The sequence below is a fragment of the Apostichopus japonicus genome, chromosome 1, assembly GCF_037975245.1.
Source record: "Apostichopus japonicus isolate 1M-3 chromosome 1, ASM3797524v1, whole genome shotgun sequence".
Lineage (NCBI taxonomy): Eukaryota > Metazoa > Echinodermata > Holothuroidea > Aspidochirotida > Stichopodidae > Apostichopus > Apostichopus japonicus.
In genome coordinates, this window is record NC_092561.1 from 532600 (window position 1) to 558779 (window position 26180).

The 26180-nt window shown below is 37.3% G+C and overlaps 2 protein-coding genes across 3 annotated transcripts in view; both read left to right on the forward strand.

Moving 5' to 3' along the window:
• Positions 1 to 18631, forward strand: part of LOC139969552 (dynein axonemal heavy chain 1-like) — a 65668-nt gene extending 47037 nt beyond the window's left edge. For both annotated transcript variants that reach the window (XM_071974674.1, XM_071974755.1), the window contains 12 exons: positions 274 to 373; positions 994 to 1197; positions 1505 to 1636; positions 1901 to 2074; positions 2706 to 2885; positions 3400 to 3576; positions 4087 to 4257; positions 5202 to 5332; positions 6299 to 6443; positions 7318 to 7524; positions 13697 to 13931; positions 16216 to 18631. In XM_071974674.1, coding sequence (XP_071830775.1) covers positions 274 to 373; positions 994 to 1197; positions 1505 to 1636; positions 1901 to 2074; positions 2706 to 2885; positions 3400 to 3576; positions 4087 to 4257; positions 5202 to 5332; positions 6299 to 6443; positions 7318 to 7524; positions 13697 to 13931; positions 16216 to 16337 — 1978 coding nt within the window. In that variant the 3' untranslated portion in view covers positions 16338 to 18631. The remainder of the gene's footprint in view (positions 1 to 273; positions 374 to 993; positions 1198 to 1504; positions 1637 to 1900; positions 2075 to 2705; positions 2886 to 3399; positions 3577 to 4086; positions 4258 to 5201; positions 5333 to 6298; positions 6444 to 7317; positions 7525 to 13696; positions 13932 to 16215) is intronic.
• Positions 18632 to 22749: 4118 nt separating this feature from the next.
• The window catches only part of LOC139969685 (cyclic AMP-responsive element-binding protein 3-like protein 2), a 44283-nt gene continuing 40852 nt past the window's right edge, over positions 22750 to 26180 (forward strand). The window contains exon 1 of the mRNA XM_071974873.1: positions 22750 to 23557. Within this exon, the coding sequence (XP_071830974.1) occupies positions 23468 to 23557 (90 nt within the window). The 5' untranslated portion in view covers positions 22750 to 23467. The remainder of the gene's footprint in view (positions 23558 to 26180) is intronic.

Here is a 26180-nt window from a genome sequence, read left to right on the forward strand (position 1 = left end):
TTTTGTAAATTCCTGCAATGATATTTACCTGTTATTAATTATTTCAATTTAATTTAAAACCTCTTTCCTGGTCTCACTTTTCCTGTTTCCTGTATAGAAACATTAAATATTTCATGTTCTCCTTTTTCCCTCTACCCACAAATATCAGAGACTTTTCATATTTACTGTTATCAGTCCCGCCTCTTCCACCTGCTCTAAGATCGTCCTCATCACCTCTTGGTTGGTACCAGGCCTCATCATAAATTCTGTAAATCTTTCCTCTTTTCCTTTCAGGGAACCCCTCTCAGGTGATTGGAATACCAACTTGGATGACTTTCAGAAGATCGTAGTCCTCAAGTGTATTCGAGCTGACAAGGTCACCAATGCCATGCAGGTATGATAAACAAAACAACGGAAACGACAAAAAAACAGCCCTAAAGAGTTTAATCTGAATCCATTAACTTTATGTAAGGTTTTTGGCTTTAATTCAGTCATTTTGTGAAAGACTGAATCATCTTCTGTTTAGCTTCAAGACATTAGCATGCTAAAAAGTCCTATTTGTTTCAAACAGTACCTTTCTGGCTGCCAATGTGCATGGACAGCCCAGAAAACAATGAAGTAATTCAATTATTTTGAGTTTTACTCACATTTTTTTCAGACAAAACCTGCTGAGTTAGATTGCAATTGCAATACCGAGACAATCTTCATAGATGCTTTCAGTCATTAAACATTAAGTAGCATTAATTGGATCAATTCTGTATTTCCTCATTCAGTCAGGGAAGATGTAGACCACTCTCCTCCCTTGGCCCAGGATGCTCCTTCCATAAAGGTTCATTCTCCTAGGATAATCAGTCAGGCGAGGTTAGGGGAGGGGGGATTTAGAGGTTGGCCATTCCACCTCAGAAATCCTGTGGGCATCACTGGAACATGTGATGTGCCATGAAATATTGTGAAAGGAGAGAACCTTAGAATTTTCACTTATTATCGCAAAATGTTTACTTTCATATTTTGCAGGACTTTGTTTCCACCAAACTTGGGCAGCGGTTCATCGAGCCACAGACGGCTGACCTTTCCGTAGCGTTTAAAGAATCTTCTCCCATAATCCCTCTGGTGTTCGTCCTCTCTACCGGTACCGATCCAGCTGCTGACCTCTACAAATTCGCAGAGGAAATGCGGTTCTCTAAAAAACTATCCTCCATCTCCCTAGGACAGGGTCAGGTAAGATACTTTAGCACACTCTCTCCACCCACCCACACCACCCCTCTCCATCCCCTTTTGTTTTAAATACTGTACATTTGATATGGCATGTCAATACATTGACATTATGAGCAGAATGAATGACATACTTCTATTACATAAAGCATAAGTTAAGAGTGCAGTATATACAGTGGGTTAAAGCATTAGAAAAAAATTCCCCACAAGCTTTTTTTACATTAGCATGTAATGTATATTCATAAAACTATATTAATCAGATTTACAGCTTTAGGAGTTGATTTTAAAATATGAGTTACTGTTATTGTCTCAGGGGCCAAGGGCAGAAGCCATGATGCGTAGCGCAATGGACAGAGGTAAATGGGTCTTCTTCCAGAACTGCCATCTATCCCCGAGCTGGATGCCGTCTCTGGAAAGACTTCTGGAAAATATCGATCCAGACAAGGTAAGATCATGAAAGAAATTAAAAGCAATTGTTTGTAAGATCTGTTTTATTCTTCCATATTCATGGGTTGGGTTGTCGTTTCTCGTCCAGACCCAACTTCACGTTAGTAGTTGACCGTAGTGTACATATGCTCTATCAGAATGACAAGTTCTCTTAGTTAATTATTTTAAAGAGCATGTTGTACACTAAGTCCAGTCTTCAAACGGTACCGAAAGGTCTGCGATGAATATTCTTCACACGACCGACTTTGTTTCACATTCCCAGGTCCACAGAGATTTCCGTCTCTGGTTGACCAGCATGCCAAGTCCAAAGTTCCCCGTCGCCATCCTTCAGAATAGTTCCAAGATGACCATAGAACCACCTAGAGGAATAAAGGCCAACCTTTTACAGTCGTACATCAGTCTTACTGATGACCTCCTCAACTCTTGCACTAACAGGGTGAGTAATCCAAATCTCCTCCTTGTGTTTCACAACAGTCTGTATGTCAGTCTGTTATCCATTCAAAGTTACCAGAATTACAAATTTCACTTTTATCTAGTTCATTTATTGAGACTTTTGCATCAAAACTAGTTTAGACAATCTAAGAACTCTTTGTTTTCCTGTCTGTCTTTCTGTATGTCAGTATGCCTGTCTATTTGTTAGTCTTACTTATCCAACAGCCACAGGGATAAACAACCTTGACAGATAAATTCCTCTACTCTTGCACAAAAATGCTTCGTAATCCACATGTCTGTTTGCTTGTCTACATCAATCTACATCTAATTGTCAGTCTATCTGTACATCTGTGTGTATGTTTGCCCTGCCAACAGCATGTTGTACCTTCTGTTCAATAGCTTCCTTGTTCGCATCAATCTATATCTATGTGTCAGTCTATATGTGTAGTTTGAGTGTATGTTTCCATCTGTTCAATAGCTTGCTTGTATTTTAGTTCACATTCAGTGCCTTTTCTCATCTGTGTTGGTCTAGAATTAATATTTACAAGATGTTGAATACTGCCATCTATCACAAATGATTTCTGTTTATTTTCATATCCTCTTTTCTTTGTTTTATTCTTTTCTCTCTAATTTAGGTCCATGAGTTCAAAAGCCTGATGCTTTCTCTGACCCTGTTCCACGGCATTACGCTAGAGAGGCGTAAGTTTGGTCCTCTGGGTTTCAACATCCCCTACGAATTCACCACCGGTGACCTACGTATCTGTATGAGCCAGCTGAAGATGTTTCTTATGGAGTATGAAGAGGTTCCATTTAAGGTTAGTAGCACCCCTCCCAACCCCTCCCCACACCAGCCTCTCTTCCTCCCTTCCACCATCTCATATGGAATAATATACCAGTGATAAATTCTGCTATTACCTGTAACATTCGGCTCAAGATGTTCCTTATGGAGTATAAAGAGGTGCCATTTAAGAGGTAGCACCCCTCCCAACCCCTCCCCACACCAGCCTCTCTCTCCCCCTTCCACCATCTCGTATGGAATAGTATACCAGTGATAAATTCTGCTATTACCGGTAACATTCGGCTCAAAATGTTCCTTATGCAGTATGAAGAAGTGCCATTTAAGGTTAGTAGGGAAAAAATTGAACAATATCATTGTTTTCATAATGTATCATTGCACCATGTAATACTATATGCAACAATGTCATAGTAGATGTGTTATATGACATTATCATGATAAAATATTATTGTAACATACTATGTGAATCGGGTGAAAGTTGATAAAGTTTCAATTCGTTTGATAATATTTTTGCCTTGTTTTTTCCTACCTAGGTTTTAGAGTACACGGCTGGTCACATAAACTACGGAGGACGGGTCACAGATGATTGGGATCGCCGCTGTATCATGAACATCTTGAATGACTTTTACAGCGAAAACAGCCTCCAGGAGGAACACAGCTTCTCCGAGTCTGGGATTTATCGACAGATTCCAACCACTCACGACCACAATGTAAGGACATCAGAAGATCTTCAAATATTAATTAATAAAAAAATCAAATTTGGCACATGAGAAGAAGCAAATAGTAAATTTGAATCATAGGGCTGGTCACATGACTAGTTACATATTACTGGAATTAGATTATCATATTTGCAATTTGATAAAAAATCTTCCCAAAGTAATTTCTACCAAATATGGGACATTAGCAATACGGAATGCACTGTACTACCAGTGGCTTCTGCCAGCCACTGACATCAGCAAAGATAGTTAAATAGGGATCACTACCAAACCAAAGGCTGGGCAGCTTAGATGTTAAAACACATAAAGTTGTAATAATTGCCATGTTCCAATCCTGTCCTAGCCAAAATGTTAATTGCTCTTTTTTAATGAATTTATTCAATAATGTCCCAGTCAGTCTTTTGTTGTATTTGATTTGTTTTCTTTACTCATGTAATGTATGGCCATTTTCTTTAATTTGATGATCTTTTTGTTTCTTCTCTCTCTCATGGGTAATTTTAACAGGGATACCTGGCATACATTCGGAGTTTACCGATCAACGATACGCCCGAGATATTTGGGCTTCACAACAATGCCAACATCACCTTTGCCCAGAACGAAACATTCAGCTTGTTGAATAATATCCTGCTCCTACAACCAAGGACTGCATCAGGAGGAGGAAGATCAAGAGAAGAGGTACATTTGAGATAATAGATGAAAAAGAAGAGGTTAATTGAGTAATTAGCACCTCTTCACCACGAGGCCCATTAGTAACCAAGACAAAATGTAGCATACGTTAAGGTAACAACCAGCCTAAAACACAGAGCATATATTAAGGTAGCTACTCTCTGTGAAAAAGTATACCATAAGGTGACTATCCACACACAAAAAACGAAGGTCAAAGCCAAGACCCGTTATACCTTGTCTGGATTTTATCAATGACTTCAGACTCAACCTACATTATTACAGTTACTCGGTATCTAGCAACTAATTGGATTACTAAGTGGTCGCATTATTTTGCATCCTTGTCTAAGTTATAAATGTGCCTTTGTGCCAGATGATGGTCATTTTAAAATTTTCCAATGAAAATTGCAGATGTCAAACAAACTTCCTGGAAAAGGTTTGGTTTTCAAAAGGAGAACTTTGCTTTAGCAAACAAGATGTGGTTACATAAGTAGATACTTGTAAAGACTTCCTTATAGGAGACCAGGAAGGCATTATGTCACTGCTAGGTATCTGTGTACGATTCAGTTATTGAATATTGTTAATGTTAGTAGAATTCCAGACGATGATAAAAACATTTGTTGCGTCAGTGTTATAACCCACAGTACTTCAAAATACCAGGCTTTATTAATTGTTTCAAAAAACGCAGCATTTGTATTCATTGAAACCCATCGCCGCTGTTATTGCGTATTCTAAAATTAAACATTTTGCAAAGAATTTACTTTTTGCTGATAGGGAGCTTAACAAAAAACGATTTAAAAGGAAGTATTGATTATCATTACTTGTAGGTCAGTCTGAAGTTACAGGAAACTCTTATTCCGCAACGGCATGCTCAGTTGTAGCATGTCATCATGTTATTGACGTATAAATAACTCAACAGACCGTAAACCAAACTGGTTTGCTTCTTTTTAACGCAGGTAATCGAAGAAGCGGCAAAATCCATCTTGAATAAAGTTCCCAAGCCGATGAATCTAGAGAGGGTCATTCAGCTACACCCAGTAAAGTATGAAGAATCAATGAACACAGTCTTGATACAAGAGGTCATCAGGTAAGACATTCAGGGCCGCCCCGCCCTGCCCCCGCCCTGTCCCCCACATCGGCCGAGGGGAAAATGGTTCATGGTAGATTTTTTTTTTACATTCAGTCGGACAACAATTTTTTTAACCTCACAGAAAATTTTCAAGATTATATTTAGAAGCACAACCTTTAGCGTTTAGACCTAACTATAGACATAACTGAGAGTCTAAAGATGCCTAGGAATGCACCATTTGACTTTCAAACTTTTCATATTTTTTTCTCGAGGGGGGTGTGTGGGTGGAATGAGACTCCCCTATAGTTGGTTTTAATGGCCACACTTCCTTTACAAAATCCTTGATTCTCTTCTGGTATATCCAAAAAGGTTCATGAACCAATCTAAATCAGTAGATGGGATTTAAAATGTTATCCCCTCCCCCCCACCCCCACCTTTGCAATCCTGATCATACCACTGTGAGGGGCATAGTAATAGAAGTAGCTGAAAGCAGGGGAACCAAGAATAATATTGTTTGGGTAATAAAATATTTGGCTTTCCAACATTTCATGGCCCACCCGATGTAGTACCCCTATCAAAACTGTAGTGTAGAAAAGTAATGTTTTTTTGTTGTTGTTTGCATTGAAGTTCTTCTTTGAATGAATTTATAATCAGTAACCATTGCTCACTATAAACAGCCCTCTTCCATGTCAGTTTTGTTACATATGGTAACTATCATTGCCTGTTTCAAAACTAGTTAAACTGAATATTGACCAATATTTAATTTGTGCTTCAGTACCTGATTGTTATTGCGATCTACATCCTGACTTTTTAGTTTAGGAATGACTGAGACCAAAGGGGAGGGGGGGGAGGAGGTGGCAGGAGGGGTCAGGGATCCATATAGTGTCATGAATGTCAAAATTAGTCCATAATTTTTCCGTGCTTTAGACTGCACTGATAAAATAACAGATTCTGATTTGTACTTATTTTCATCCCGATCCGCAGATATAATCGACTCTTGTCGACCATCCACCAGACTCTCAATGATCTCCTGAAAGCTCTGAAAGGATTGGTGGTACTCTCCCAGGAGCTGGAGACGATGTCCAACAGCATCTTTAACAACAACGTACCAGAACTCTGGGCTGGCAAGGTCGGTCTATACATATACTGTATGCGGGCTGATCCATTAAAAATGAAAGCTCCAGGTGTCTTTGGTGATACAGACAGAATTAAAACTAGGTTTAGACTTTGGATTTGACAACAAACCAACACACAAAAACAAAATAATGAGCAGTTTCAGGGGTAAGCTGCCCTGTTGTGTATATTCTGTATTGACTACATACAATGTAGTAGGAAATGTGTGGAAAGGGCTGAGATTAATTTCCCGGCCCCTCACCCCACCACCCTTCCCGATTCTACATTTGTTTACAATCTTTATGCTCCAATTGGAAAATTGAAGCTATAAGTAAACTTTAACTACACAGGGAGATTTGCACCCCCCTCCTCACAGTGCCTATTTCATCTAGCTATGTCCCACCTCATCTACCCAATCCCATTCTAACCCTCTAGTGCCCAACTTATCTTCCTATTTACCCATCTCTGATGCCTAAATTCCTAAGTGCCCATACCATCTATTTAAGTGCCCATTCTACCTGTCTAAGGTCCCATCCTAGCTGCTGCAGTGATCCACAAGGTCGTACCTTTCTCCTCCTTTTAATAGAAACAGTTGACTTCCTATAAACCATCATATTACATTCTCATCATCTCTGCAGGCCTATCCGTCTCTGAAACCTTTATCATCATGGGTTTCAGATCCACAAGGTCGTGCCTTTCTCCTCCTTCTAATAGAAACAGTTGACTTCCTATAAACCATCATATTACATTCTCATCATCTCTGCAGGCCTATCCGTCTCTGAAACCTTTATCATCATTGGTTTCAGATCCACAAGGTCCTGCCTTTCTCCTCCTTCTAATAAACAGTTAACTGCTATAACCATCATATTTCATTCCCATCATCTCTACAGGCCTACCCGTCTCTCAAGCCTTTATCGTCATGGGTTTCAGATCTCATTTTGAGGACTGATTTCATCCAGAGCTGGATCGATAAAGGTATCCCGAGCGTGTTTTGGATCTCGGGATTCTTCTTCCCACAGGCCTTCTTGACCGGTACCCTACAAAACTACGCCAGAAAGGCTATCATATCCATCGATACCATCAACTTTGGGTTTGAGGTAAGAGCGGTCATTTTAATTTCTGATTATTATGAATTACAGAAGAGAACCCTCACACACAATGGCCTGCAATTGAAAACCATACAACAGAGCATCTTTTAGTGTTCTGAAGACACTGAACATAAAATACTGCTCTCTCGTGTTCAGTGAATGCTTTCTAAAGTGACATTCCACAACATATTTTACCTTTGTTCCCTATTCGGGGGTGGGTGGGGGCGGGGGAGATGAAGCTTAGAGAACATTTTTGGTAGAATAATTGGAATTTAAATAACTACATGAGCTAAGTGAAATGAAAGGTTAGGTCTGGACTGAGGAACCAATGACATCATTGATTTGGTCTCATACCAGACTTTTGACATATTTAAGTAGGTGATTATCCCAAAAAGTAGAACAGATACAGAAAAGAAAAAAAAAACTTTATGCACTCTTTGTTATTTCTGTTGCAAATTGACAAACCAAAAGGTTTCTGTGTAACTGAAGATCATCTGTAAATCGGGAGTCCATTTAACTGAAAATTATCCGTAAATCGGGATTACATTTAAATAGATTCAGTCATTGTTTGGTTAATGGTTGTGTTTATTTGCGTTAATAGTTCTAAGTCTATCTCTTCTAATAGCCATTGCCAGGTGTGTAAACATGACAAAATATCCAATTTATTTTGTTGTCTTTTTATTTTGTACAGTTTGTTGGGTGTGTAACTGTTTGCCTACTGCATATATCTATTAACAATTAAAATGCATATATATATATATATATATGTGTGTAAATATTCTCCAGGAAATTATCTGCCTATTAACTAGCATCCAAGCTGATCTCTCATAAATTGTCCATTTTTCCATTTTATTCAAGAAATATAATTCCGGTCATGATCTAAGAAGGAGCGTTCGGTTAAAAAATGTAAAAATATCAGTAACTTTTTAATCATTCAACAAAAAACAAAAAAACAGGTGTGTTAATTGTATTCATTGTAATTGAAATATCTGAATGGGAAATAGTAAACAACTATAGAATGGGATTTGAGGTTGTGACCTCAGCATTGTATCTGACCTCTGCTTTGTCAACTGACCTACTCAGCCATAAGTCGTTAGTGACACCTATTAACCCATATCTCTGCTGGGATAACCAGTCTCCTTACCAACAACTAGAATTATGAAAGTTGCAGATTTTTTTATGCTATAGTTTACTATGTAACCATTGCAATAGCAACAACAAAATGGTTCAGGTAAGTGAGCAATCACTTAATAGATTAAACATTATAACCCATGGGTGAACAAATGCACCATTTTGTGCTTTTTTGGCCTTTTTTTCTTTGGGGATGGGGAGTGGACGTGGGAATGGTTGGGAGGGGGTAGATAGGTAGATGAGAAATTAATCCAAATCCTGGATTAACCATACCTCTATTTGTCTATGATCTTAGAAATTATCAAGATGGTTCATCATTTTATAATATTGGACATTGTCAATCTTGCCTTTTCGTGTCCATTACTTGTTGCTCAAATTTAAGTTAAAAACTAACATTGGATTTATAGTAATTATGTTTTTCTCTCTTTTCAAAAAGTATCTACTTAAAATATCTCTCGAAAGTACTAAATTTGTACTAAATATGTTAGAAGACAACATTTATTGAATTTCTTTGTAAAATAATTTATGATTTTTGTGCGAATAAAGATGGCACAAAAAAACATTTGATTAGCCAAAATGAGAGAGTTTCAAGATAGCCTTTCCTGGAGTTTCGGAACCTCCAAATAATTTCCACACATTGAGGAGTGTTAGTTAAGATTTCTCGATGATTGTAACCCTAATATGATTTGTTGACATTTGTATACTGAATAAACATTGTTTAATTTCATACATATTTATGAGATGCTAATGACCTTTAACCTTTGACAGTATGCTTCATCAAATCTACAAGTCAAGCTCACACTATTTGAAAAGTTGAGCATATCTGCTTGCAGCTTTGGAAATACAAATCGTTTTTGCTCTTAAAAGAAAAGATTCAGTTACAATCTGAACATTTGATATCTCCTGATTCATAGCAGAGCCACTGTGCTTGTTATTGCCCACATTAAATCTATATTTATAGCATTGCCAGGGATATTTTCGTACTTGAAATGTAATTCCTTTGCAAGGCCGACATATCCCAACAGCTGTTTCAACTTTACTCGTCCAAAACATGTCTGCATAGCATAATGTTTAGAATATCTTCATCCTTGATCTATTGTCATCATAATATGTCACAAGAATACAGTGGGAGAGCTGAAATCACCCTTTATTTGTGGGTAGGCCTTGATGCTATGCAGAATATATTAGAACCAGTAACATAATTCCTTTAATATTTCATACCTAATCCCAAACAAGCCAACAAGGTTGTTTTGCTATTCAGCCCGGTTTCACTTGTCTAAAAACATGTTGACAAATTTAACATAGTGAAATGACCTCATTCTTCACAAAGTATTACGATTATAAAATGACGTACACATTTCTGGAGGTGGGGTTTTTTCACCTTTGTCTTTACCTTAAGCTGTCGCAGAGAGACTTGAGCAACAGAAACATGTTGACACTCTCGTCAATGTATCATCACTAATTTCACCAAATTTGGAAGTTAACACAGTCACCTCGCTTTAATGCATGTTTATGTGACAGTTGTACAAGTATCTGGAAATAAAACCTCACCCCACCTCCCCCCCCCCCTGCCAAACAAAATGTACCAATATGTACATCTAATATCAAAATTAATTGTTAAATCTGGAAATTGTGACAGTCTTGTCTTTTAGATTATGTGTTTGCTTCAGCAATGGAATGCTATCGTCTGGATGTAATCTATGCAATTACGAGTGCACAGGAACTTGCAATGTGTTTTAATATCGCAGTTAATTTGCAGTATTTCAGGGAATGGAATCTGTTCTGGTTGCTGAAATTAGACATGTCTGATGATGACTTAGTTAATATCAAAGTTTCAGTCTGAAATTGTGGAAAGAAAGTGCAAACTTAAGGAAAAGTCTCACCTGATGAAATTATGACATAACACATGTGGTTTTGTTTTTTGTGTTTTTTGCGTATACGCCATTTTCAGTTGTCATTCTAATAAACTACAGTATAAAGTTCTGGTTATATTGCAATTTGTTTTTTTTTTTAATTCAGTTTTATGCAACTAAACAATTTCTGTTGGAAACTTTGTCCTGTAATGTCTATGAGATAACAAAACAATGAAAATACCTTTAGATTGTTTCAGTTTTAGATACTCGATTCCTATGACTCAACTCTTTTTATTTCATAGATATATTGCATGAAACTTGATTGCCCTGTGGACAAATCACTGTTAAGATGTCTGTCAGTAATATAAGCACAGCTGTATGCTACAGCTACTCAGCATTAAACTTTGTTTACTTAGCTAAAGCTATGGGTATTCTGTATGGTTGAGTAAATATTTTATCATAGTACAAATTGGGAGATCACAATTGAAAGACAAATATCCAGCAAATATCATTTTCCTGAGAAATGGTGTAATAAATTTGAATTTTGAAATTCGACTAATCATATAGAAGAAGCCGCGATATCAAATGGAGGAGTGTTTGCTGTTCCAGTAACCTGCATATCATACAGGTCTCGTAACAAAATGAATTAACTGACTAAACAAGCATGGGCATTCCTCGTTTGTCAGTAGGAAAAAAAATGTATTTCTTGCCAGAACAAAATGAATGTTGCTGTTGTATAAATGTTTAATAGAAAATGCAAGGTGGTTATTTTATTTTTTTTAAATTTTTTTTATGCACTGGCATTTTCTACAAAGTGGCCGAAATTCTAGGCATGATAATATTCAGTTTGTCTTTTTAGTAGTAACAGTCAAGATTGGCATCTTGTCTGCCCACAGTCGCTGAACAGTAGTTCCACAACTAGGTGCTTAAAGTTTTCACTTGGTCTAAAGTTATGAATTTTAGAGTCAGGCCATTTGAGAGATAATTAATTCCCTAACATGATCAATTTTGCAACAGTCTTGTGCTGGCACGTACCCAAAGAGAGTTTTGGCGGTCCATTCAACCTCCTCCCCTCCCTGCACCCTCAGATACTTTAGTTAGGTCCAGATTTTGACTGAAATTCACAAGAAAAGCTTCAATATGGTACATATCTGTACATTCTTAGCTGTACACATATATATGACTACTGTTGTAAGAGTTTATTGATGCACTGAATAAATAAAACCCTCTTTTGTAAAGTGGTTCACTGTTTAAGTTTATTAGACATTTTGCATTTTTTGGTACCCTTCCATATGAACACCCTCACCCCCCCCCTCCCCACAGGCCTTTCTTCTAGCTGTTTCCTTCTATATAGCTGTCTTCTATCTCTCTTCTAGCTGTTTACCGCATATTTTGTTCAGAGGGATGAAATTTTCAGTGAAAAAATTCAGTTAATATAAAGTAAAATGATTAATATAAAGTAAATGATAAAATGGAAAACTTACTGGGAAATTCAAGTCAAATGAAATGGAACAAAGAAATAGATGGCAAGAATGGGATTCGAACCAAAAATTATGATTCAAAGCAAAACTTCCTATCTGTTGATCTGTAGAATTTCATGACTGTTTGGATATCATGCACATATTAATAGATATTAGCTGAGCTACTATTACTTTACTATAGTGAACTATTAAACTGTTTGGTATCAGGGTGCAAGTGGTCTATTTTGAAGAGTCTACACAGCTGCGGTACGTACATCTTTCAGCTGTTAGTTTGATTTGTAGGGAAACAGTCAACTCACGGAAACGTATCTTGCAATGTTATCGACGGTACAATGAGTTGATGTTTTAAGTGTGATGCTGCACATGGATCTGCCTGTGGCAGGATATATCTGTACACATTTTTACATACTGATTAACATATGTAACAAAAGGTCATCGGTATGTGCATGCTTTTTTGCATGTAAAATTTTGCATGCTTAAAACTTGCAAAAACTTAACAATGGATGTTAGGAGGTGCTCTTAATTGCTAGTATAAAATAGTTCTAAAAATATATCACATAGGAAATACATTATTTATTCCAATGGTGATATAAATATGAAGTGACCCTACAGTTAACCCCCCCCCCCGTCCTTCCTCTGCAGTCACTCCTCTCTAATGTGACTCATTCCAGACAGTTTGTTGTTGTTGAATGCAGGCCTATGGAGGTTTTATATGAATCTTGATACAGGTCTACAAGTTGAGGGTACCATCAGGTTTCTGAGCGAAAGGAAGTGAAGCTTGGAAATTATACACATGATAATTGCACACGTGGAGAAGTTGTCCATATAATACAATATATATATATATATATATATATATATATATATATATATATATATATATATATATATATATATATATATATATATATATATATTATATATATATATATATATATATATGAATGTATCACTGCATGGCATTCAATGTGTAGTATCAACTGTATACTACATGTGTTGATGTAGAAATATACCACAGAAATATTCATTTCACCATTGCAAGTCTGCACACATCTTACAAATCACAGTTATACTCTAATATGTAACCTCGTACAGCTTCTTCTTGTGTAATGTGGCTGCTTATATGACCTACTGCTATATCACATGAAATGTAGCAGATGGAACTGATGACATACTTAGGATAGCATAGGTATTGAGTACAGAAATTTCAACCAAAATTTATGAAGGCCATGAGAGAAGCATATGGTTAAAAAGCTGTATTAATTTACATACAAGCCCAGGAGTATTTCAGAGGGGTTCAATCTGGTCTAGGGCACAAACTTTGAGGGGCATGGGTAATGTGACCTTGAGTTTACAAAAGTTAAAATTACAATACTCTAATGTTTCCAACAAAGGGCCATTCTCTAATTTACAATTTCTTTTAATTTTTTTCAACAAAAGGATACCCTTTAGTTTGAAAAAAAAAGTGATAAAAGGGGACACTTTTTATGACTAAAAAAGGGATATTGTAATTTTGGAAAAGGGACACTTTTTATGTTTTGCAGATAACTATGCGACAATTACCTACTTTGCTGTGGCTCTGCCCATTCTCAAACAGTCCCGTTGAGATGGGAGTCTAATCTCATGCATGTCCACCAAACGTATGAGAATGCTATTATTCTCTAAGAACTATTGTCTCGACATTCATTATTGATTTAATCGTCTCATTCTCAACAGGTGATGAAGGAGAGTGCAGAGGATTTAACGACGAGACCAGAGAATGGTTGCTACATTCACGGTCTGTTTGTGGAGGGTGCTCGATGGAATAGCAACCAACATCTCCTGGCAGAGTCCAGACCCAAAGAACTCTACACAGACATGCCCGTCATGAAACTGATTCCCATGGCCAACAGGAAGCAGCCGTTGTCCGGTATTTACATCTGTCCAGTGTACAAGACACTGACTAGGGCAGGTAAGTCATTCAGTAAACACAGCCGGGTCTAAGAACAGTCTTCCTTAACAAGGTGTGTATGCATGCCCTGGGGGTACGAGGCAGGACTCCAGGGGGGTGGAGAGGTAAAGGCATAAAGAACAAATTACCTGAAAGCTGTTAAAACTAGTAACTTTTAAGAAAGTCTGATCTAAATCATTTTAATTTAAATATTTTTTAGGGGAGCGGGGGGAGGGGGGGAGCTGTTTTAAGAAGTGTGTTATGCTTGGCAAATTTCTTATTCTCATCTTGAAAAGATAAAGTAGTTCTGTATGGTATCAAACATCAGAGTTAGAGATTCATTAAACAGAAGGAAAGTATTTTGTGCTCTCAAGGGTCAATTGTAAAGAGTTATTATGATTCAAACCCAGGCAGGTGATATAGTGCTAGTGTTACACCTGTTGATTGACCTCTAGTTAAACCACCAACTGTGACCTTTGTATATCTGAACTATTCACATCCATTGTGTCATACCATATGGTATGATAATGACAAAACAATAATGTTAGATCATTAATCACTGTGATATATGTGTAAAGGTTAGTGTAAGTGCATAGTGGTAGTGATGTGGTTTGTAACAGGATCTGTGTGATGGAAGTTATTCAATGATATTGTTACTTACAATACCTTCAATACTTACAACAATAATCATCATAATCAGGCAGTTTTTCATTGTACATTGAAAGGGTATTTTATTATACAATAGCTGTTTTTTTTATTATACAATAGCTGATTTTTTTTTATTATGGTATAATAGTATTGCTTATTACTGTATGAACCAGGTGGATTCAGTTGTGTAATGGTACAGGAGTTGAACCCAAACTTTATAATTGTTTTCTTAAATGGTGAAGGAGTTGGACCCAAACTTGCTAATGGTTTTTTAAATGGTACAGGAGTTGAACCCAAACATTCTAATGGTTTTTTAAATGGTGCAGGAGTTGTACCCAAATTTTCTAATGGTTTTTTAAATGGTACAGGGGTTGTACCCAAACTTTCTAATGGTTTTTTAAATGGTGAAGGAGTTGAACCCAAGCTTTCTAATGGTTTTTAAATGGTACAGGAGTTGTACCCAAACTTTCTAATGGTTTTTTAAATGGTACAGGAGTTGTACCCAAGCTTTCTAATGGTTCTTAAATGGTACAGGAGTTGTACCCAAACTTTCTGATGGATATCAAATTTTACAGGAGTTGTACCCAAACTTTCTGATGGTTTTTTAAATGGTGAAGGAGTTGAACCCAAGCTTTCTAATGATTTTTAAATGGTACAGGAGTTGTATCCAAACTTTCTAATGGTTTTTTAAATGGTGAAGGAGTTGTACCCAAACTTTCTAATGGTTTTTTAAATGGTACAGGAGTTGTACCCAAGCTTTCTAATGGTTCTTAAATGGTACAGGAGTTGTACCCAAACTTTCTGATGGATATCAAATTTTACAGGAGTTGTACCGAAACTTTCTGATGGTTTTTTAAATGGTGAAGGAGTTGAACCCAAGCTTTCTAATGGTTTTTAAATGGTACAGGAGTTGTACCCAAACTTTCTAATGGTTTTTTAAATGGTACAGGAGTTGTACCCAAGCTTTCTAATGGTTCTTAAATGGTACAGGAGTTGTACCCAAACTTTCTGATGGATATCAAATTTTACAGGAGTTGTACCGAAACTTTCTGATGGTTTTTTAAATGGTGAAGGAGTTGAACCCAAGCTTTCTAATGGTTTTTAAATGGTACAGGAGTTGTACCCAAACTTTCTAATGGTTTTTTAAATGGTACAGGAGTTGTACCCAAGCTTTCTAATGGTTCTTAAATGGTACAGGAGTTGTACCCAAACTTTCTGATGGATATCAAATTTTACAGGAGTTGTACCGAAACTTTCTGATGGTTTTTTAAATGGTGAAGGAGTTGAACCCAAGCTTTCTAATGGTTTTTAAATGGTACAGGAGTTGTACCCAAACTTTCTAATGGTTTTTTAAATGGTACAGGAGTTGTACCCAAGCTTTCTAATGGTTCTTAAATGGTACAGGAGTTGTACCCAAACTTTCTGATGGATATCAAATTTTACAGGAGTTGTACCCAAACTTTCTGATGGTTTTTAATTGATGCAATTCTTTTTTTTTCTTTTTTGGGGGGTTACTGCAGGTGTTGCATGATGTTTTTGTTTCAATAAAACATAATTCTATCAAATTCAGTCAGAGACGTTTCGCAGTCTTCCGAGTAAATAGGTCACTGTGCCATCTGCTTAATATTATTCTTATTCTCTCTTCATATATTTACAGGAACGTTGTCCACCACAGGACACTCTACCAACTTTGTCGTCCCCGTTGAGGTTCCTTCTGACCAACCACAGAGACACTGGATTAAGAGGGGCGTGGCGTTAATCTGTGCCTTGGATTATTAAAAAATACATTCCATTTATCTTCCATTGAATGCCTTGAAGAAGAAATATCACCTTGTTAAATATATTTTGTGCTGTATAAAATAACTTTTATATAACCATACTGTGTTGTAAAGTACTGACTTGTGCCTCTGAAAATTTCTAAGAAAGAAAGAGAAAGATTTATAACAAATAAAAATTTGTAAATTTGATATGTATTATTTTGGTTGTGTTTAAAAGAATATAAAAATTGTTCCCTTGAAGGAAAAAAAAAACTAACATTTCACTTATAGAGAACTAACGAAGAGTCAGATTTTTTCTGTTTTTTCTGTATTTTTTTTACTAATTTTTACACTATTTGCAGAGTTGACATTAAACTGTTTTCTTCTTGTAAAAAATATTGAGCATTTCTGAGCCACTTCAGTTTTCAATTTTAAAAATGATAAAGTTAACTTTTGTCTTGAGTAAAATACGATTTTCTAGAGGGTAGCATAATCAACCAATGATTGAATATGTTCACCGACCTTTTTGAATTAGGTTGAATATATATCCCGTAGGAATTTAAATACCATAGGGATGATATCAAAGATATATTTTTGGGTACAGAAGAAACATGGTCTGTGTCCAAAGGAGAAATGTCCCTAGAGGCTGGTTTCACAGCAAAAACAAATGAATAAAAGTAGTAGCAAATGTTGGTAGGGTACATCCTGTAGACAAGAGAAACCATATCCCTGATACGAAAGGAACAATTTTTGTAGGGCAGGAGGGACATATCACTGAAGAGAGGAGAACTATCCCTAGAAACAGGGAGTTATATTCCATGTACTAAAAGCATATGTCCCTTATGTATATCCTGTACAACAAGGGGGCATATCCCATGTACTAAAAGCAGAACAAATGTAACTAGTGATATCATATGTCCCTTATGTATATCCCGTACAACAAGGGGGCATATCCCATGTACTAAAGCAGAACAAATGTAACTAGTGATATCATATGTCCCTTATGTATATCCCGTACAACAAGGGGGCATATCCCATGTACTAAAAGCAGAACAAATGTAACTAGTGATATCATATGTCCCTTATGTATATCCCGTACAACAAGGGGGCATATCCCATGTACTAAAGCAGAACAAATGTAACTAGTGATATCATATGTCCCTTATGTATATCCCGTACAACAAGGGGGCATATCCCATGTACTAAAGCAGAACAAATGTAACTAGTGATATCATATGTCCCTTATGTATATCCCGTACAACAAGGGGGCATATCCCATGTACTAAAGCAGAACAAATGTAACTAGTGATATCATATGTCCCTTATGTATATCCCGTACAACAAGGGGGCATATCCCATGTACTAAAGCAGAACAAATGTAACTAGTGATATCATATGTCCCTTATGTATATCCCGTACAACAAGGGGGCATATCCCATGTACTAAAGCAGAACAAATGTAACTAGTGATATCATATGTCCCTTATGTATATCCCGTACAACAAGGGGCATATCCCATGTACTAAAAGCAGAACAAATGTAACTAGTGATATCATATGTCCCTTATGTATATCCCGTACAACAAGGGGGCATATCCCTCTTATGAAGAAACCATATTTTCATTTTACAAAGAGCTTTAAGTCCCCCAATATCTACTATTATTGATCTGTGCATATAGAACAACTTTCATAGTATGTATACTTTCCTCCATTCATGGAGACACATGGTTATTCATTACTGATTATATCGTCTAATCACATCTCTAACAGCAAATGGTACAAATCCTGATTAACTAATATCAAATCATTTTATTGTAACCCTCAAACTTGACTTGATGCATTAGTATGTGGTATTCTCCGAAATTGTTATCAATATTATACAGATGTATGGGTAGTGAATATTAATGATTATACGTCTGAACATTAATTATAAATATTTCCATATAAAGACCGTATAGAAGATCGAGAAAAGGAAAGATTTTATATAAAACTTCACAGGTCTTGAAGAAGTGACATTTGTACTTTTGTAACCATATTTTTAACATGCTATATTATTGCTCAAAGGTATTAAATTACACTGTATACCTTTAGGAAATATTTTGAATGATTCAGTGTGGAATATTGTTGGGTGAAGGGGGGGGGGTGGAGATGACAGAGGGGAGGCATGGAGGGGCAACATTTAAATATGTATATAATCTTTGATGTCCCTTCTGACGGAGATAGAAATGGTTCCTGACATTATCAAATTCCGTCCTTTAGTCATCTTGAAAATTGGACATATTATTTATAGAATTGAAAAATCAAAATTTTCATTAAAATATCAAGTGTTACCTTTTATTGTCAGTGTATTGCACACATTCGACACCCATCCCCCTCTTCTTGCCCCTCCTGTCACCCCTTCCCTTACTATCCACCCCTCATGGAGCTAAGAAAAATTATCTCACAACCTGAAGAAGGGAACAGACCAAAGGAAAACATTTTTCTAGTCTGGTTTTTAGCTCATACCAGCATGCTGGTGTGAGCTATTGTTACAGTGCGGCGTCTATCACTCTATCACTCTATCCGTCAACAATTGGTAAAACCGCTCCCACTCGCACAGTGTTTGATGGAATTTCATGAAACAAGGACCATTAGGTATAGGTCCATCAGAGATGATCCAAAATTTGGGGTCAAAGGTCACCTGTGGGCCGTAATGGGCCATTTTGTGGAAATACGCAAAATGCTTCTTCTCCTACAGATTCCATGGTACAATGTTGAGGGTTTGTCACGATAGTACTATGGAAGTTTTACCTTCAGGGTATTCATGAATTTGAGATCAAAGATCAACTAGGGGTCTTTCGTGGCCCGGGCCGCGGCCCTATATTTTCAAATTGCTTCTGTTCGTAAGGTGTATGGCCAGTTATAATGAAACTTGGTCACAACGTTCCACGGGATGACGGTTACGAGGGGTGTTCGGAAAATTGAGGTCAAATGTCATTTAGGGGGTCATCGGGTCATTCTTTGTAATATTTTCAAATATCTCAATCTCCTCAAGATTTTTATGGATCACATTCAAAGTTGAACTGATGATTGTTGGATTGTGTATGAATAAGGTGATGCCTAATAATTTTTGGTCAAAAGTTAATTAATTACCATTAATCCCCATTGTTTAAAAAAATCTGAGCCTTCACCTTTTTGCCAAAGCTCCTTTAATTTGTCTCTGCAGTGTTTGTTTACATTTGTGGTTAAGCTCTGCAGAGGCTGTTAGTGGAATTAAAGCAGGATTGGAAGTTGTTATTAACTGTTGAACTGTAACCATGAGAGCCCTGTAGCCAATCAGCACTTGTCGATTCTTAGAAGTCTTTGAGCCTGAGGTATGTAGGCAGCCAGGATTTGAGATGTTTTTTGTTGTGGTTTTTGGTTTCTGTGGGGATCTGTTGAGTTGGTAGTGATGTTTTGGAGGTGATGTCTCGGTTCCCCATTAATTCAAGGTGTGACCTAAAGGGCATCTTTTCATCAAGTAAAAGAACATCTGTGTCTAAAATATTTTCAGCTAATTCTAAAATACTTACTGTAATATTAGCTCCTTTTAGAAAATGTGACACTTAGCACGTGGTTTTATTTATAAACTTTATTGCTTGATCTTTTGTTTACATGAACTGCACTCAGGTAATTTCATAATCTGTTGCTGCCGTATTGCGGGAGCAACAAATAATCAATTGCTTCCATAGACCTTACCCCCCCCCCCGTCCCTCCTGCCCCAGCAATGAAGTGAAGGGATAGCCATCAACCGATACGGCGAGATAACTCAGTTCGTATATTAGCACGAAGTATTCTTGAGGTCACTGGTTCCAACCACGTTGCATCGATCCAACCATTTTCTTTGCTCAAGTTTCGAACTCTAACATATAAAAGTACAGCTTTCCAGATCACCCAGGTAAAGTGCTACCCGGTGACGATATGTTATACCTCGACGTCCCTGCAGGGTCAAACTCCATACAAGTTATAACACACCTGTGCTGCTCATTACATTATGCTAAGTCACATAAGTTACTTCAATTGCTTTGAATGACTGACTAAATATCTGCTTCTAGTTTCATAAAGGACTCAGTAAAAGTTCAAAATAATCATAAATCATGAACGAAATATAGACACTATATATATCTATATATATATATATATAACAAACTTTTAAGCTATCAGCATGTATCAGTCATACCGAACCTGATCTCTTCAATGTGGAAAATAATCATTATTTTAATTGACAAATGAATTCAGTCAGTCTATATCATTAGGGAAAAGGGATTGCCATGCTCTCGATGGCTGTGTATTACATCCATATATACATGATATGAGGGGTCGAGTTCAATTGCATGCGGTTATTATAGTACACATGACAGGCTGATTGGACAACGGAATACTGTACATTTAATCAGAGGCCCTAATCAAGCATGCTTCGGGTTTCGATCCTGGCACCGATGTTTTGAAGCAGGTTCATACATTACTAGTAAGATACCAGGTCCTCGCCATTGGGACTAGGTCAGGATGTACGTTGGTGGGAGGGTGGAGGGGGGGGGGTGACAAGCCCTAGTTAGTTGTCATAGCAACGATTTTAAAGGGATGCGGTGCAGCCACCGGTGGTAAATTCAACTATAGTATTGAATACTGGCTTTTACACATCAGAAAATACTTTAGAAAAAAAACTTTGTATTCCCATGCTTGTGCAGAGGGAAGTGTTTCCCTTGCAAATACAATTGCGAGATATATCCGATAGCTGTCGTTCTCACCCCACAGAAAGTATTTTTTTTTGGAGGGGGTGGCGGATGGGCGGGGGATTCAGATTACAAATACTGTCGTTCTTATACCCTTGTAACCACCCAACCTCCCTATGTCTATTCGGATTGTAAGGGCATTATCGTGCAAATATACGGTATATAACAAAGCCGGGCATATGACCCCAGCTTAGTATAGTATGATACGGTATGTTTGGAAAAGTCACTGATTAAGTCCCAAGTCCGAGTTAAGATATTACAACCTGTCCTCTTCCAGTTAGTCCGGCCCGAGAAATAAGGTCGGAGTCCAATTGCGTCTATGTATAATGCTGCAGTCAGCAGTAGGTTGTATCTTAAACTAGCAGACTGGCTGTAATACAGTGATGGTCAATCAATGTCCAGAGCCGTAGCGCATTCGAGTATCAGACCACTTGCGAGTCTGCCTCATCTATAAGCAACAGTTCCCAACTGTATAGGTCTATTATAAAAGCCCTAAAAGGGATTTTCTTTGCCTTTTCTCAATTACATAAAAGTTGGTAGGGTAATTCATTAGGACGCCTCTTCTCATAATACAGCTATGGCAATAGCTTTTGAATTAGGAGTCAATGGAGGTCTGTATGGGCCCTGGCAGTAGGCGTGGGTAAAACAAAAATCCGTGGGTGTAAGAGGATTTATAACAAGTAAAAGGTATACTAATTGGTAAAGTTTAAGAGGACCCACGCACGAATCGAATGCAAATAGCAAGGAACGAAGGTAAGCACAAGCAAATACGAGAGGTTCATAAGTGTGTGTTTTGCTCTTTCCTCAAAAGATAGTTAGGCCCCCAAACTGTGATACAGGTTATCCCAGTATAGGTTAGCCACGAGTGACGTCAAATAACATTTGGAGAAGTTTGAAGGAGATTGAAAGGGAGGGTTGGTGACACAGACTTGTATTGGTATAGGCTAGTGTGTGGGGTGGGCGGGGGGTAGGGGGTAAGTTCAGGCCCCTTTTGTAGCAGAAGATAATAATCAGTTGAACGTTTGTTGGTGACCCGACGACCTGCGTATCAGCGTCATGCGGTCACGTGAAAATGTTGTCAAATTGCCCAAAACATCAGAATTTGCGAACTAAAATATTGAGTCCGTTGTTTTGTAGCTGTTAGTTGACTCCTTGAAGGTATAATTTATGAGGCCTACGAACTTTCTCATTATCAAAGTTTAATGTTATCAGCTATCCGGTTCCACAAATTCAAGTTTAAACATAACGATATAGCTAGGACCCAGAAATCATATTTACTACAACCATCTTATTACTTGATGATGAAATAATACTGAGGTTGTAGATGGAATGTACAGCCGTGATAAGATCCGTGATGAGAGATAAAACTTTAAGATGAAAAGCAAAAGAGGAATGTTTAGAAAGGAATACATGTTAAAGTCACACAGGAAAGGACCTGGACGGGAAAGACAAATCTACTAGTACGCTGATCTACGCAGCTCCAACCCTCCAATAACAGAAATTTACTGAGACACATAGAAAATGGGTGTAACCAAGAATACAAGTGATGAGCAAGAACGACTAGCAACGAAATGTGCCACGATAAATGATACACGTCAATTCAAAAGTGTTGGAAAAACGTGATAATATTTATGTGACTGCGCAATACTAGTCATTCTGCTTTCAGATTTCACTGAGGACAGAAGCAATAGATGAATTCTAGTTAGCCTATAGATATTACACAACAAAATCCCAGCGAGTCCACATGTGTGAGGAACGATTTGCATCTCAAATTTTCTTTACTACGAGAGGAAATTAACAGCTGTTTTATCTGTGAATGAAAAATGTTTATGCAACAAGTATCTGATTGGTCCATCTGCTGAAACGGTTCTGCTTACGTGGCGATTCTATTACTAGTGGGCGTATCTAATATTATTATTCACGCTTACTACGCTGTGAGATTCGTCCATATGCTGAGCGAGCATATTGAATTTTTCGACCATATTTCGTTTAATTTCATATCAAACGGGTGATAGAGCATCAAATTGGAAGTTTCTAAGACAAGAGAAGGATTTTTATTTATCTAAGGGGTTAAACTTTGGAGCAATTGGCCACCAATGCTAGTTTACTTTAATACAGCGGAGTGATTCACAAATGACATTTGCAAGGACAGCACCACTGTAGAGAACAGCTGTTCAGCTAGAGCTAGTCTTGCGTTATATTGGAAATCCAATGTGTGCACAGTAAACAGTACACAGACAGCTTCCGCTGACTGACTACAGATTTCGTCGGAAAAAATTCTGACTTTTACAGAGGCAGGCACACACGCGAAACCAATACTGGACCGAAACAGGTTGCCAAAATTCTGACAGATTATCCCCTTTACGGCCCGGAACCGTCCCTAGACTAAGGCTTAGAAGCGCCATGGAGGATTTGTTAGCAGACGATAGGCCTACTGACTTTTGTGATAATGATTTCCAGTATATACTCGACACGGGGGTCTTCAAGAACGTGGTATGTACGCTATACTATATTACTAATTCCTATATGTTTTTCGACCCATGTATCAAAGACATACCAACCTCCTTTGATAGCATTTAACAAATTATAAATTATTATACCATTATGTTGTTCAACAGTTTTGTTGTGTTGCTTTGGTTCCTACAACTCTCCTTACTGCAAATTACAAATATGCTAGGCTACTTCATAACGATATTGGCAGAAAATAAGTTTACATGATAGGGACAGCATAGCTGCACCATGGCATATTTCTGTGGCAGCGTCCATATTTCATCATACCATATGCTGTTAGCCTATTGTATTCATAATGACTTGTGAGTGTTATGATGTGGTTCGTGTGACTTTCAACAACCTGCCAAACATACATTATCTCTAAACAATTGTTTCAACTACTGATAACATCATATTTGTTGTTTACAAGCAATAGACCTCAGCATGAACTCTGCCCATAACAATTGTTAGGAGATATCTTGGTTGATGTTTATCTTATCTGCATCAGTTAATGTTTGCAGATATGTTCTAAAGTGGAAATTTCATTTTAGCCCTTTTATAAACTCTCCATCGATATGATTGTTTTTGCCAGATTATGTATTTATAACAAACTCAGTCTATCAAAAGTTGCAATAAATGTGAAACAAACATGTATTCTACCAAACATGCTAAATATATATTATAGACCTGCCATCAAAGATTCCAACCCCCCCCCCCCCACCCCTACCTGCTAGCTCCATCTTTCAATTTACAAGTTTCAACACAATTTCATAGTACTGTACTTGATGCTGCCAAAACTATAGGAAAACCCCAAAGGACTATGTAAACCTCTTTCTTTCAAAGTAGGTTTGGTTTGTAATATCTTATCCAGAGTGCAAAACCTGTCTGCTTATCAGCTATTTATTGTAATGATTTCCAATTAGGCTTCCTTTATTTGATAAACTATCCATATATAGCACTTTTGTGTCCTAAGACTTCTGGTCATCTTTATTGATTTCTGTCTATGCTGCTTCCTTCCTTTCTGGAAGCTCCAGACTTGCATCCCTCCCTTTATAGTAAATCTCGATCAAGCTTACAATGGAAGATTTATTCCAAAGAAGCTAAAACTCAGAGAGTTAAAAATCTTCTGAGATAAATCACCACAGATTTTAGCTCTATTGTGTAGTGGTTTATTATCTGGGCCAGTCAACTGCTGGGAAATCAACCTTGTACTTAAAAATGGCCCGGACTTTAAGAAGATTTAAGCTTAGAAGGCCTCAGAAGAGAGAGGCTCAGCTCTGTTTGTAGTGTTTGAGTACTTCAAATGGTCCATTCCATTGCTTGTCACTATTTCATCTTTTACAACTTTACCTCATATATTTCAATATTATATACTGAAATGTTAACAAAATATATAGTGAAATAAATTACTGAGTACAACATGCATGGAGTTTACTTATGACTGGTAGTTCTTTTGTTTTGATCTTGAATTAAAATATTTTCAAGGGCTTCATTTCTGAACTTACTATCACATACCTGTATACAAGGGCGGCGGAAGTACTTTTAATCTGGGGGGGCACCGACATCAAAGGGCACTTTGCAGAAATTCAATTGGACTGATGTAGCCTGATATTTAGTACCCTTTATAACTCTTATTGTATTATCTTATTTGCGTATACACATCACTCCATCAACGCCCCCCCCCCCCCCAATGAAAATATGCATACTAGCACTGCAATATCCAATGTGCAAATTGGGAAACAAGGAACAAGTTTTCTATTGAGACAAATGAGGTGAAATCATGCTAGTTGCTAATGTAAAAATTTTCCGGATTAGAGTTTATTTCTTGTTAATATATTAACAAATTGTTTCCATTCGAAATAGCTTTGAGTTTGACCCACATAAATTCATTTAAAGTCAGGGGCGTAGCCAAAGTTGTATGCACGACTATCTGAGCGGAGCGCCACCATCGGTTGGCGCGGAGCGTACAAGAAAATTTTGGTTTTACAAACCCAACAGATGGCCGGAAACGGCCCTTCCCGAGTGTTCATTCTGGTCCCCTGGCCTCTTGCTAACTTGAGACACCTCAATTTTTATGCAGAAAAAGGGCACATTTTTAACCCTGAGGAAAAGTGGGGGGGCACGTGCCCCCTGTGCCCCCCCGGTTCCGCCGCCCTTGCCTGTATATACTTCCTGCATATAATAAGGTATGTAGTTATGAGCATAATGTATAAAAAATAAGGGAACAATCCCATCCACATCATAATAATGTTGTTATGTTTTGTTTATCAATTTTGTTTAATGTTTAAAGTTACAGCAAATTAATGCATTGACTTACCCACATGGTAAACAAATTATAACAGTAACTAAGGTTATTAATTTTTCCCGGAACAAGGTCAAAATCAAGAACATCCTGTTCTGCTTACAGTATCATTCAGTCTGTGATGTATACATTGTGGTTAATAAGTTTGACATATGGTTGCAATATACATATATTGCAGTGTGTACTGAAGGGTTGTCAGTTTTACTGTTCAAAGTTAAACCATACTTACTGACATACACAAGTCAGTAGGCTCTAGCCTCAACTACCTTAGTTGGGACAATACACTATTCAAACATATCACAGAATCATATGTCTGGAGAAGTT